Source organism: Asparagus officinalis, chromosome 10, assembly GCF_001876935.1.
Source record: "Asparagus officinalis chromosome 10, Aspof.V1, whole genome shotgun sequence".
Lineage (NCBI taxonomy): Eukaryota > Viridiplantae > Streptophyta > Magnoliopsida > Asparagales > Asparagaceae > Asparagus > Asparagus officinalis.
In genome coordinates, this window is record NC_033803.1 from 34,876,443 (window position 1) to 34,892,094 (window position 15,652).

Sequence of the window (15,652 nt, forward strand, 5' to 3'; positions counted from 1 at the left end):
ACGTAGGTGATTGCCGAACCACGTAAATTTTATGTATTTAACTCTTGATCTATTATTTTGCAATAATTTCATTACTATTTTGCTCGAACTAGTATTTTCTCAGCGTTTCTATATTACCTGGTGATTGATTTGTCTACAAAGAAGCAGAAGAGCTTAATCAGGATGTTCTGGCTTTTGCGTAGATCTCCAATTGGTGCGTCACGATTGGTGTCGGGTTCGGTGGGGTGTGCACCAATAGGGTCTTGTAAGCTAGCTGAACCGGGTGTGAAGTGAACTTTCACATAGTGAGGAAGCCCCATCGCGAGAAGAATGATTGGATGAACGATTGTTATCTAAACCACTATAAAAATCTCATGTGTTTTGATTGTATTTTTATCCACAGTTTGGCTATTGTTTTTTGTGTTTGAATTATTGTTTTATTTTCGCTCTATTATATGTGATTTTCCCATGCATCTCGGATCCTAACAAATATTCCTTTGTAAAGAGCTTTATTTCGAAGATGTCGCAAGCCCCTGAAAAGGACTATATCTTTGCAAGCTTTTCTGCTATAGAAAAGTCCACAATTGTAGTCTCTATAATGTAGTACAGCTTGCGCGCGGATTCCTTTAGTTAGAATTTCCTTTTCAATCTTATCAACTTTCCTTTATTCCTAGAGTTTTTCGAAGTGATCCCCTCCACTTACAATCCTCTTCGAAAGAAAGTCCTCCACTCGAACCTTCCACCTTCCAGTCGCCTTGAGCCATTTACTGTTTTCACATGAGATAATTCAACTAAACATGGGTATTGCTTGATTATTAATACAGAGACAAATAACAGCTAGCAACAAGAGAAATGGTTTTTCTGAGAACCTATGGGTGACGCTTAAGGGAAGAGAGAAACAGAGAGAGGTGAATAGTAAGTGAGCCGCAATATTTCTCACTTATCTCTCTTCTCCTTGTCGCCTACTAACACCAGCATTTGTTAGAGAATCTTAGGACAAAATTAGAATAGAGTACTCTTTTTTTTTTGGCCTATACCAAGTTTAGTTCCGGTTAATATAAAAATGAAGATAAAATATTCTTGTTGTAGTCGACCCTCAAATTCGGAATAAAGACTCTATTCGGCTGCTGCTTTCCTGTATAGTATCTTTTAATTTGTAGACTATTAGGTAAATTTACATTTATTGAAAAAAAACCCGAAGATATTCCACATGAAAAGTTGGTGTAGTGGCCTCATACCAATTGACCATCTAGCATATAGAAAAGACCAACACGAAAGTATATATGGACATGGACGTATAAATAACGTGCGCACACAGAGACTGATCAGTAATAAATAACCCCTTAGGTTTGGTTCTCATCCTGAGTCCAATTTTATGCCCTCTCCTCTTCCTCTAATATTATTTTTTTCTCAGCTTGATCGATCTCAATGGCAAAGACCAAGTGGGTACTTGCAGTTCTGCTTCTGCTCTTTTTGCTCGATGTGAGTCCATACAATTCTCATGTACATCTTTCTTATGTTTACTATAAAACACTCGTTTATAAAGAAAATTAAATTTAAGTTTTCTCATCTCACATAAGTTCCATATTTTATTCTATACATGACTACAGATGGATAACTTCACTGGGCAAGGGATTATTGGGGTGCAAGGAATAGGTAACTTGAATACCCAACTTTCTAAGTCCTCTCAGTCCGGCCTTTTAAAGATAAATTAACACACAGCTTTTATCTTGTATGCACGTGTTGCAGTACCTCTATGGGTTATATATAATTTTATATTTTAATGTTGTCTACGTGCAGATTGTGGGTCAAAGTGTGCGTATCGATGCAGCAAAGCATCAAGGAACAAGATGTGCCTAAGGGCCTGCAACACGTGCTGTCAGAGGTGCAGCTGTGTTCCTCCGGGCACTGCCGGAAACCAAGACGTGTGCCCGTGCTACGCCAAAATGACCACCCATGGAGGCCGCCTCAAGTGTCCTTAATTAAAAGTCTTTCCACGCACTGCGATAATATCCACATGAAGATTACTATAAGTACGTTTGTATAATTAATAAAGGTGGTGTGGTTTGCTTCGACTATAGTTTGATCCTGTAGGCTGTATATTGTGGAATAAACCCAGGAGAGTGCTTGTTATGGGAGTTTACTATTTTGTTTAAACCTTTAATTTCTACTGGATCGAGCTTTAATTGGTCCTGAAATATCAAGAGATGATGTGACTTCACGTTAAGGTGTGCAATTAGAATGTGGGTCCTACTTGTTCAAAAGTACAGAGCCAACTTTTCTGCTCATGATCATACGTTGTTATCTGGAATAGTATAGTTCATGTTAAAAATAATTATTATTATGGTTGAGTAAATTGCCTTCATTTCTAATCCTCACGAAAATTGTAATAGTCCATAAAGTAATCGGGGATTAAGCTAGAGCATATGTCCCATCTTATTCCACAATGAATAAATAACAAAATTAAGGGGAAAAAAGAAATACTCCAATTGAATTTTTTTGACTATTTACAAATAGTTAAAAAACGAAAAAAAAGGGAAAAAAAAGAAGACAAACCCAAATTGAACTTTTTTTTCTACTCACAAATAGACTCACTATTTTCATCTTTGGGTAATATATCTGTCAAAATTAAGATTAAAAGTGTCAAAGAAATTTAACCTCGGGGGTCACTATGTGACAGTGAAGCTATAGGAGTAGCAAGTCAGAAACAATAATACTACAAGAGGTCTATTTGTTAGTTAAATTTATGGGGAAAATGTGTCCAGGCCCTAAAAATAGGAACTTCGTGTGACGAGCCCCTTTGTATTTTGCCACATGTGGAATAACCCAAAAAGTGACTTTAATGTTTGAAGCCCTCTCCACGTCAGCATTATACTAAAAGCAGAATGTATTTTGTAAAAAAGCCGATATTGCCCTCCTCTTTCTTCCCCAGACGAGGCCTCGTCCCGAAACAGTAGTCACTTCTCATTAATGCGATATGATAGAAAAAATGGAGGAAAATTTCCCCCTTTTCTTTACTCCATCATGAGCAATAACTATTTAGTTATCCATTACTCCTCCTTAGACAAAAATTCTCTCCGTTACTCTTACCTTCCCTTCAAAATGGCTGAGAAGGACATCATATGTATTGTCTCTTCGGGGTATAAAGCTGTATTCTTGAAGATTAACTCTTCAACCACCATCTTGGATCTTAAGTTTGATGTGGCAGAGATGTTAGATCTTCCATATGAGTCATTAATTTGGGCATACGAAGATGAAACAGTTGGAAGCTTAAAATTTCCCATTGAGAACGAGGGGATCTAACGTTTATGGTGGAGCATTGCCACAATCTTGGACTAAAAGAGGTTCACATGCAAGCTTTTAAAGAAGCAGATGATTCTTCGAATAAACAAGAAAACGAGCAAGTCCGACAAGACATGTAGGTTAACTGTAAAATTGTTTAACTTTAGTTCTAATCTTCTTCTTGTTAGTTCTATGCTAGGTTTAACTGGACTTCAGTTCTAATTCGATCGTATGTTAGTTGTAATCTTGGTCCTGTTAGTTCTAATCGATTTATCGTTAAGAAGTTCTTTGTTAGGCTCCATATGTTAGTTCTAATGGTTTCTTTGTTAGTTCTAATCGCTATTTTGTTAGTTCTACTAGATTTATTGCTAGTTCTACATCTAGTTCCATATGCTGCAAGCACTGCAAAGTTTGTTAGTTCTAATCTATGTCTTGTTAGTCCTAATGATTATATTGTTAGTTCTAATAGCTATTATGTCAGTTCTATACAATTTATTGTTAATTTTAGCTCAAGTTCGTTAGTTCTAATAGCTATTATGTCAGTTCTATACAATTTATTGTTAATTTTAGCTCAAGTTCAATTTGTGGTCGAGTATGTTAGTTCTAATGTCAGTTCTATACAATTTATTGTTAATTTTAGCTCAAGTTCAATTTGTGGTCGAGTATGTTAGTTCTAATTAATGCACTGTTAGCTCTAATGGTTTTCTTGTAAGTTCTCGCTAGTCCTAATTGATTCTAACTGCAAGCAGTTGTCGTTTTTGTTTTTTAGCTTTTGGTGATGTTACTACTATTTGTGTAGTTTATGATTATTATTTTATGTTCTTAATATTTGTAGCGCTTCTAGCAGTTTGAACTCACAAAGTATAGACTGTGGCCTGCCGGTGTTGTCGTCCATAAGTGTTCTAGATAAGAATCTCAATGACAATCCTTCCGGAGATAATATTTTAAAGATTGATGACATGATTAGCAGATCAGAGAGGATTCCTTCTTGGTGGCACACAGCTTTAATCGGTGAGGGACAACGATTTGAAAGTGCGAAGGAGTTAAGATTGGCCTTGCTATACTACTCCATGGCAAAAAAATACAAATACGAGTTTGAGAAGAATGAACCAAAGCGTATTCAAGTTTTTTGTCAGTTTAAGGAAGCCAAAAATTGCCCGTGGCTGTTATTTGCCTCTCCACTGAAAAATGATAATAGACTTGAAATCAAAAGGTTCGTGGACAATCACAATTGTGGGCAACATGGCAATAATGTAGGTCAATCTAGAGCCTCTCGGCAATTCATTGCTACCCAATTACAACCCACGTTAAAGGTATGATCGGACATACGACCTATTGATGTTCAAAAGGAGTTTCTAAGTTCGTATGAGATTAGGGTCGATTATAGTAAGATTTGGTGGGGTAAAGAAAGAGCACAAGAGCAATTATATGGTGATGCCCATGAGTCCTACAATCAATTATGATGGTAAATAGAAGATGATATCTACAGTAGAAAAACTATTTTCATTTATGTGACGCTGTTTATACTAATTTTGCAATGTTGGTACTAAAGCTTAATCTTCAATTTTCTAGGTATGTAGAAGAGGTCAAGAAGACAAACCCATGTAGCTATATTCATGTTGAACAATATGAGGGGAGGTTTACACGGATATTATTCTGCTACACCGCCTGCATAAGTGGTTTTTTACATGGATGTAGACCACTTGTATTTTTGGATGGTACCTTTCTGAAAGATCGATTTAAAGGTATACTCCTAAGCGCCGTAGCATATGATGAAAATCAGGGGATATTTCCATTGGCCTATTGTATATACGATCAGGAAAATAACGTTAATTGAAAGTGATTCTTACAAGGTTAGTTCTATCCCGAGCTATGTTAGTTCTATTGCAGGTTATGATAGTTCTATCTCTTTCCTTGTTAACTCTAATTCGTGTATGGTAACCACAACTCTTTGTAGGTTTGTGGTCTATTCTCTATGAAATGCCAGATCCATACAACCCTCCACACAAGCTAGTGATAATTTCAGATGCGGATAAAGGGATCAGAGAAGCAGTTAGAGAATTTTTCCCAGATTCTATACACTCTCGATGTGTGCTATATCTAGTTGAGAACTTCAGGAAAAAGTTGAAGGATTTGGGATTTAAATCAAAGGATACTCAGATCATGGGTAATCCATTGCAATCTGCATGTTACAAATATACTAGAGCAGAATGGAACGATTATATGGATGACATTAGACTTGTTGATGAAAGAGCATATAATATTGTGATGAACTACGCTCCAGAGAACTGGGCCAATGCGTTTTTTCCTGGAGTTAGGTAAGTTATAAGCTATTTCATTACTTATCTATTATAAGCCACTTGTCTAATGAATCTAGACGTGAAATTATGCAATAGAATTAACAATAACACAGCCAGAACTAACATATCCAATAGAACCAACACTTAGAATAGAACTTAAAGTTATCTAGAGATAAAACTAAGCGTTAACACCTAGAACTAACACGGCAACAGATAGAACTAGCATGAGGGCAGTTAAAATTTACACAGAAGTAGATAGAACTAACAAAGACTCAAATGAACTAACTTTAAGTTTTAACGAATTCCCTGTTATGTTTCAGATATGGTCACGTTACATCAAATGTTGCAGAGTCATTCAACAAATGGATACATGAGGCTAGGCTTCTACGGATACAACTGGTAAAGCACATATGTAAATAGATTATGGTTCGCATGACTGAGCAATGAGTCATGGCTGAAAGTTGGAATCAATTTCTTTGCCCTAAAGCTGAACTTGCCCTCACAGAGAACATGAAAAATGACCGTCCATTAGAGGTTCGTCAGTCCCACATAGGATTATTTAAGGTACAATCTCATAGATCTTGTCAAGTGGATCTAGACAATAAAACATACACTTACCATGGTGGGATGTAACCCGTGTCCCTTACAAACATGCATGTGTAACCATTATGTTTATGGAAAGGGATATCTACCAGTTCTGTGACTGGTTTATGATGGTTGAAGCCTTTAAAAAAAGCTACAAGCTAATCCTCTACCCTATCCCTGACTATGAGAAGCGCATCGTGCTAAGGGATGAGATACAGATCCTACTTTCACTTACAACAAAAAGAAAAGGGAGAAATAAAATCAAGCGTATCAACAACAGAATTGTTTACACACGACCAGTTAAATGTTCTCGATGTCATATGAAAGGTCATAACCATAAAACATGTAATGAACCTATCGCTAACTAAGTGTTTGATATGTTGATAGTGTTTCGATCCCGCTATGTACAAAATATTAAGTTTTTTGCCGATTGCTTTTTCTTTGTTGTTAAATAGGAACTAACACCAACTTACAATAGAGGCGCTCTGCTCTCACTAGAACTAACGTTCTGGACATATTAGAACTAACACGCCACGCTCTAGAACTCACGCTAGAGGGGCTAAGATAAACACGCAGCACGATAGAACTAATATCGTAGCTATTAGAGGTGCTCTCACTAGAACTAACGCTCTGTACAGATTAAAACTAACGCTCTGTACAGATTAGAACTAACACGCCACACCCTAGAACTGATGATGGAGGGGCTAGGACTAACACGCAGCACGATAGAACTAACATCGCAGTTATTAGAGGCGCTTTTACTAGAACTAACGCTCTGTACAGATTAGAACTAACATGCCACACCCTAGAACTGACGCTGATGGGGCTAGGACTAACACGCAGTACGATAGAACTAACATCGCAGCTATTAGAGGCGCTCTCACTAGAACTAACACTCTGAACAGATTAGAACTAACATGCCATGCTCTAGAACTAACGCTAGAGGGGCTAAGACTAACACGCAGCACGATAGAACTAATATCGCAGCTATTAGAGGTGCTCTCACTAGAACTAACGCTCTGTACAGATAGAACTAACACGTCACGTCCTAGAACTGACGCTGGAGGGGTTAGGACTAACACGTAGTACGATAGAACTAACATCACAGCTATTAGAGGTGCTCTCACTAGAACTAATGCTCTGAACAGATTAGAACTAACACGCCATGCTCTAGAACTGACGCTGGAGGGGCTAGGACTAACACACAGCACGATAGAACTAACATCACAGCTATTAGAGACGCTCTCTCTAGAACTAATGCTCTGAACAGATTAGTACTAACACACCATGCTCTAGAACTGAGGCTGGAGGGGCTAGTACTAACACGCAACACGATAGAACTAACATCACAGCATGATAGAACTAACATCGAAGCACGATTGAATTCTTTACTAGAACTAACGCTTTAAATAAATGAAAACTAACACACCATCAGTTATAATAATATATAAGAATAAAAACATCACTGAATTTGGGTTAAAATTCTTAACAAACTATTTTCTTGATAAGCAATATTTAACAAGAACTAACTGGGCGGGGGACGCAATACGTAATGATATTCATCCTGATTTGTTGCTACCATCACTAGAGAGGAATTTGTGTAAGAAACCCTTTTCACTGTCACTCGCCTTCCTTTTTGAAGGTCCTATCTTACTGTGCTTTAAGGATGGAGAGCTAGATTCTGTTGAGCTACTGTGCGAGCCAGCAGAGTTTAAAGGTAAAGGAGCATTGGCGGTGGGGAGAGCCCTCGGAAAATTGGCAACCCGACCCCTTGGTTACGGAGAAACAACTGTCATTGGTCTCTCTCGACCATCATGTGTCTGCCATCCCAACTAACCTTAATTAATTCGGGGTCAGTCCTAAAGGGTTGCTCACGCTAGGGCCCTAAGTTAAGGCGTGTGGATCCCTAAGCCCTCTCCAAATTCCCCCCGCATTGGACTTGCGTGATGGCGTATCCTTCCTTTATGTTACCGTCCACCGGAGAGATGTAACGGAACCCAAGCCTCTTAGGGATTTTAGATAAATCCCTAAATTTGAGAAGAACTTTGCAGTCTTCGAAGTTAGAATTTGTTATGACGTCCCTGGAGCACATGACACATTCACCGATACCAATGAGCAGAGATTGCAGAAATTCAAAATTCCAGAGGTGGTATGGGAGATTGAATAGGCGAATCCATACTAGAAAGGGTTGGGACAACGTTACTAGCCTCAGATCCTCACTCCAACAGTGGAATCTACCCTTAAATGTGCCCATATCTATCAGTTCAAGTTCAATAGCTTGGGTAAGAATTGGATCAGATGAAAACTGCACCATGAAGCTGTGCCCTGCCACCTCCTTGATTTGATGGGGCAATGTCCTAAGATTGAAGCGATAGGAAAGCATCTCTCGGAGCTCCTGCACGGATGGACCACCTCTATCAAGATTGAAGATGGCGTAAGAAGAAAGATGCCGGATGGTATTGGAAGTGTTGGCCAGGATGGTAAGCATCCTTGGAGGGGCACGAGCGGTAATTCCATAATGACAATCTCGAGTGCTATGCCCTGTCCCATGGCAGTGTACACAAGAAAGATCCTTAGCCATTTGTGAGGGCTTACGACGGAAATCGATGACGCGGGGTTTAGAGAGGCGCCTAAGCTAGGGGTAGAAGAAGAATGGTGGTGCTATTAATATCGATTGAAGATCGTAATTAATTATTTAAGTTAATTAACCACCTTACCTAACTTGGGAACACGCGAATATATGATGTGATCTGTTAGTGTGATGGGACATGTCTTCGAAAAAGCAAAAAGCTGGAGTAACAATTGGCTGTGATGGAAAGTTCTTTCTTGGAAGAACGCGAATAGAGTACAAGAGACAACTTAAACAAATAAAAAAATAATAATTGTTCAGAGCATGGCGTGTTAGTTCTAAAATGTTTAGAGAGTTAGTTTTAGTGAGAGCGCCTTTAATACCTGCGATGTTAGTTCTATCGTTCTGCGTGCTAGTCATAGTCCCTCCAGCGTCAGTTCTAAAGCTGGCGTGTTAGTTCTAATCTATTCAGAGCATTAGTTCTAGTGAGAGCGCCTCTAATAGCTACGACATTAGTTCTATTGTGTTGCGTGTTAGTCCTAGCCCCTCCAGCGTTAGTTCTAGAGCGCGGCGTGTTAGTTCTAATCTGTTTAGAGCATTAGTTCTAGTAAGATCGCCTCTAGTAGTTGCGATGTTAGTTCTATCATGCTACGTATTAGTTCTAGCCCCTCCAGCGTGAGTTCTAGAGCGTAGCGTATTAGTTCTAATCTGTTCAGAACGTTAGTTCTAGTGAGAGCGCCTCTAATAGCTACGACGTTAGTTCTATCATACTGCGTGTTAGTCCTAGCCCGTCCAGCATTAGTTCTAGAGCATGGCGTGTTAGTTCTAATCTGTTTGGAGAGCTAGTTCTAGTGAGAGTGCCTCTAGTAGTTGCAATGTTAGTTCTATCGTGCTGCGTGTTAGTCCTAGCCCCTCCAGCGTCAGTTCTAGGGCGTGACGTGTTAGTTCTAATCTATACAGAGTGTTAGTTCTAGTGAGAGCGCCTCTAATAGTTACGATGTTAGTTCTATGGTACTACGTATTAGTCCTAGCCCCTCCAGCATCAGTTCTAGGGTGTGGCATGTTAGTTCTAATTTGTTCAGAGCGTTAGTTCTAGTGAGAGCGCCTCTAATAGGTACAATGTTAGTTCTATCATGCTGCGTGTTAGTCCTAACCCCTTCAGCGTCAGTTCTAGGGTGTGGCGTATTAGTTCTAATCTGTTTGGAGAATTAGTTCTAGCGAGAGAACCTCTAATAGTTGCGATGTTAGATCTATCGTGATGTGTGTTAGTCCTAGCCCCTCAAGTATCAGTTCTTGGGTGTGGTGTGTTAGTTCTAATCTGTTCAGAGTGTTAGTTCTAATGAGAGCGCCTCTAGTAGCTACGTTATTAGTTCTATCGTACTGTGTGTTAGTCCTAGCCTCTCCAGTGTTAGTTCTAGGCGTGGCATGTTAGTTCTAATCTGTTTGGAGCGTTAGTTCTAGTGAGATCATCTCTAATAGCTGTGATGTTAGTTCTATTCTTTGGAACCAACACGAAGTTAGAGCCAACACGAAGTAGGACTAACACAACATGCTATTGTAGCTAAAATGTACTCTTTTAGAACCAACATGAAGTTAGAGCCAACAATACATCTGATAACAAGTATTTTCAATTAAATATGCATATATTATTGTATTTGTATGAATATATCATTCATCACTGACACTGTTTTGTCTTTATGTCTTTGTTCATAACCAGCAAGTAATAATTGTGCGGCAAGTCTTGCTCGCATAGCTTCAGGGATATCGTTTGGAGGATTAACCCCCAATGTTGAGCGGCCTTTAATTATTGCTTTTATAAAGAGGTAGACGAACACACCACAGTCAAAGTTGTAACATAGAAGGCTAAATTAGATATTTTTGTCATATCTAATACTAACACAAATTATCACAATTTAGACATTGGAATTAACCGCCCTCTTTGTTGCTCGCATTTGATGGCTTGATATCTAAATATTATGCGCACATTTTCCTCAACAAAATCAACATGATGGGCATCAAAGTAGTTTATAATTTTATTAACAGGCCCCATCCAAGCTTCGTGCCTAGCAGAACTGTAATGCTTGACGACCTTATCTTTCAAATCAACTTCAACAAGATACCAATGATCGTCCCTGACCAAAGGGATCAACAGATGCTCCATGCGGAATGCGGTATATTTGTCAATATATGTCAAATATAGCTCGAATTGTTCGGCTCGAATCCATAGAGTAAGTGCTGCAAACACAACATGTATGAGTTGAAATTAGAATTAACATGAGCTTAGACTGCTACACAATAGAACTAACAATGTACAAATCAGAATTAACATGCTACACAATAGAACTAACATGGTACAAATTAAAACTAACAATGTCCACATTAGTACTAACACGCCATCAGTTAGAACTGACAACGCTTACATTAGAACTAACATGACTTATGGTAGTCCTAACTTGACGCCAACTAGAACTAACGTGACTCATGGTATGACTAGCATGGATCCAACAAAATCTAACAACGTATAAATTACACCTAACACACCAAAGAATAGAACTAACATGGTACAGATTAGAACAAACACAGCATAAACTAGAACTGACATGAACTGCGACAGAACTAATATGGTATACATTAGAACTAACACGCCATCAGTTAGAGCTGACAACGCCTCCAATAGAGCTAACATGTCTTATGGTAGGTCTAACTTGACGCCAACTAGAACTAACATGGATCATGGTAGAACTAGCATGGATCCAACAAGAACTAACATATATTTTAATTAGAACTAACACGGTGAATTTAGAAATAGCATGTTCTTACAAGAAAGAACACTGATACGACTCCATATCCTTTGTCATATGCCTCTTGGTTAAGCGTGTCCAATACTGCTTCTTCCATCTGTAATTGTATGAAACATTAAAATTCAATTTAAACAAGTCATTTTCAATTATTAAGCATGTATAATCTAACATTGTCGTCAAGCCGACCACCATGAAGCAAATATAACAACTCTTCTCTATTAATACTGCTGTTGGATGGTACTATAACATTATATCTCCTGAAAATTAGAACTAACATGAATTAGGACTAATATGTAACGAATTAGCATATAAATAATCAACTAAAACTTACCTGTAGATCTTCTTAGAGCAAAATTTGGTTAGGCTCTTAATGAGCTTTGTCAAGTCTGACTATTACTAGAGATGGTATCTTTAAATTATGTATAAAAGCACTTGTGCTATCTATTATGCGTATGTTAAACAATGTAGAGTCTGAAATCTCTTTATTCAGCTCTCCCAATAAAGCTACCTCATCATCTGTCATTGGCTTCAAACTTAATACATCCCAAGTGGGGATTTGATTACTGGGGTAAAAATGAGTAACTTTGTCAACTAGTTGTATATTTTCAGGACTTTCAAGTATATCTATAGGAATTTTTTGCTTTTTCTTTCTTTTTCCTTTAGTATATGGGGTCCTCTTCCATTTAGATCTCCTGTTTACCCTTACCCTTCTTGGCTATGGGCTACCTTTGCTTCTACATTGCTCGTTAGAACTTCTACAAGTTTGTCCACATCTTGTTTAATATTCACAAGATCCTCTTCCTCCTGTGCTTCCAACCCCTCTACAACTTTGCCATCAACCTGACTGTTATCTGCACCTTTGTTATCTACAATAACCTTTTCATGTTCAACATGATCCTCTTCCCTATCCACATGTTCCTCCTCCATATATACATTATCCTCAGCCTTACTATCTACATTCGCGTCAACCATACTATCTACATTCTCCCCTTCTCTATCAACATGCTCCTCCAACTTATCTGCATTCTCCTCCTCCTTATCTATAATATCCTCCTCCTTATCTACACCATCAGCAGGATCCTCATCAAAACCTTTGTTATCTACAATAAAGTTTTCATGTTCAATATGCTCATCTTCCTTATCTACATGTTCCACCTCGAGATCTACATTATCCTTAACCTTTAGAAATAACATGCTCCTCTTCTATATCAACATTGTCAACAGGATGCTTCACATCCTCTTCAACAATCTTATGCACATGTTCTTGCATGGTGGGGTCTTCCTTATATACACTGCTTATTTTGGACTTCTGTTCCTCTTGAGCTACTCGTCGCTTCTTCCTCATTTCATTTGCAATTTTCTGTTTGATATTCGCCTTCAGCACCACCGGGTCTATAACCTCATCATGTCTTCCAAAATTTTCAATTATCCTATTTATCCTGTTGATCTCAATCATGAATTCTTTATAATATGTACTCTTGGTCTGCTTTGTGGCAACTAGTAGTCGTTTGAGAAATTTAGCAGAATTTCTCTAAAATGTAAGTTACTGCTCAATGGGAAGAACATTGTTCTCCTCTTCCTCATCAAAAGCAACGTCAATATGCTTTGCCATGATTTGTTATTATTAAGAGATTATAATTTAAAGTAGGATTACACATAATTAGGATATTGTTTGCAGTTAGTTTGAAATGAGTACGATTTAACATAACAGGATACTTACATAGCCTATTGAGAAGTTCTTAGTAGTTTCCTCCTGGATAGCCTTCCTCTTTGCCTGACGCTTATGATGCACAACTTCACCCCTCTATACAGCGGGAAGTACATGAACATGACCTGGAGCAGGGACCTCCACAATAGGTCTATGGACAAAAGTTATTGACGCTAACTTAGCCTTTGGCGTAATTGTCCCCACCCTCATAGATGGGACTTTCACCTCCTTTGGTGCCTAATTTGTCATTGGAGGTATGGAGCTATCTGCGAGGGCATATTTCTTTATGCCGGTCATCTCGTAGTATCAAAGCTGTAGCAAATATATTTAGCATTTAAAATAATACTATACTAGACTAAAGAGAGTAAAATATGGGTGTAGCTAGAACTAACATGGTATAAATTAGGACTAACGACATAAATTAGAACAAACATAATCGCTGTTAGAACCATCATGAGCCCAGGTAGAACTAACATGACCTATGTTAGAACTAATATGGGTGCAGCTAGAACTAACATGGTATATCTTAAAACAAACAAGGCATAAAATAGAACTCACACGACACAAATTAGAACTAACAAAATCTGCGACAGAACTAACATGGTGTAGATTAGAACTAACATAATATAAGTTAGCACTAACATAGCATAAGTTAGAACTAACATGGCATAAGTTAGAACTAGAATGAACCAAGATAAGTAAAATATGGAACTTACACACAATAGTGTCATGCAACCTGGGACATATGTGACCCCTCGCTTCTTCGTCCCTCTAAAGCAACTCCAATACCCCTAATAATTTCATCATAAAAGAACCAGGCCCATGCAACAGAATTGACTCTCTCAATGCTATCCAGGTACCTGAGTAAGGGTCTAGGGCTACCTTCTCCGGCTCTGGGGCTTCATATCATAGAGCATTGGTACATGATTTGTAGCAGAACAAAATCCTGGATATCCCGCTTTTCTGTAGATTCCACTAGCCATTCCAGTTGCCCTTCGAGGTGTTTACGTTGGGTGGTTTCTGCTTTTTGTAACTTCTTACCCTCTTTAGAAATGAAAAGATTAGCGAAGTATTCCACCCATATTCTGCTTCTTGAGTCCCGATTGATACTTATGACTTCCTCATAAATTGGGAAATAAGTATGGTTATGGACCCATTGCAAATCAAATTTAATATTTTTCACACACCTACTTTTTGAATCAGGTATAGAAAATGTATTATTATCTCTATCAAAATAGCTCAGCAGTAGTTCAAGTGTGGGCCGATCAGGCGTAGGAGCCTCAAATAAAATATAGTTCTTAAATATAGAACCGCCGTATGCATCCCTATGCCACTGAAGAATCTTCAGGGCAATTCGCTTCATGAAGTCCTAATAGGCCCCGATATTAGTGGTCAACCTTAGTGATTCGGCCGCACCTATAAGAGCAACTTTTTTCCTACAAAAAGATTTTGAATTTGTAAGTTCAATAAGACCTATGAACTAATATTAGACCTAACACTAACAGGAATCTAATAGAACTAACGCGTACTGTTATAGAACTAACATTGGACTCAATCTAAAGCTAACATTGGACTCAACCTAGAACTAACATTGGACTCAAACTAGAATTCATGTGGACTCAGACTAGAACTAACAATACTGTGGTAAAACCTAGCATTGTTTAAGATGAACTAAAATTAGGGAAAATTAGGCCGAGTTCCTAAATACTGGATAACATAGCACTTACTTTTTTTTTTTTTTTTTGGGGGGGGGGGGGGGTCATTGCCGTTCTTCTTTTCCAGGCTCGCCATTTTATTTCCTGCTTTTGCATTTCCATAAGGGTTTGAGTAGCTTCCTCCGTGCTGCCAACCACAGATGAACCGACTTTGCCCATCGACTCGCCTCGATGAACGACCATGTAGTCTTTAATGGATCCTTCCATGGACGACATTTTTCCGATGAAAACCCTAGAACTGTTAAAATCCGAACAGAAATTAGAAAGATGACGAGTTTTTTAGACTCCTAAGCGGCGGAAGAGAGTGAAAAAGAGGGAGGGTACTTGAATAGGGATAGGGTGCATTAATCGATTTCAGTCCCATCAGAGCGGCATGATCGTAACTTCTGCTGGGCTTTTTCTAAAAAAAGATCTTTCGGGGCCTCGTCGCAAATACTATGCGTATTTGGGGCTTATCCACATGGGGCAAAATACAAAAGGGCTCGTCACACGAAGTTCCCACTTTTGGGGCCTGGACACATTTTCCCCTAAATTTATTAGCATTTATATTTGGAAAGTTTTACTTTAAAAAAGTGAGTAGTAATTAATAGAGAAATGAAACATAATATTTTAGTTTCTATGGAAAGTAATAAATAATTTAAAATATTTGGGTAGAGCACTTTACCTATCTGAAGAACAATTTGATCCACCATGGAAATTACTAGTAATTTATT

At 38.3% G+C, this 15,652-nt stretch overlaps 1 protein-coding gene across 2 annotated transcripts; it reads left to right on the forward strand.

Annotated features, from left to right (window-relative positions):
* On the forward strand, window positions 876-2,206 carry LOC109825701 (gibberellin-regulated protein 2-like). Of its 2 annotated transcripts, none has more exons than XM_020392575.1 (4): window positions 876-894; window positions 1,394-1,461; window positions 1,590-1,635; window positions 1,780-2,206. In XM_020392575.1, exons 2-4 carry the CDS (start codon window positions 1,408-1,410, stop codon window positions 1,959-1,961), a joined length of 282 nt encoding a protein of 93 aa, XP_020248164.1. In that variant the 5' UTR covers window positions 876-894; window positions 1,394-1,407; the 3' UTR covers window positions 1,962-2,206. The 2 variants fall into 2 exon arrangements, with proteins under 2 accessions (XP_020248164.1, XP_020248163.1); XM_020392574.1 differs by lacking the exon at window positions 876-894 and adding an exon at window positions 1,293-1,326.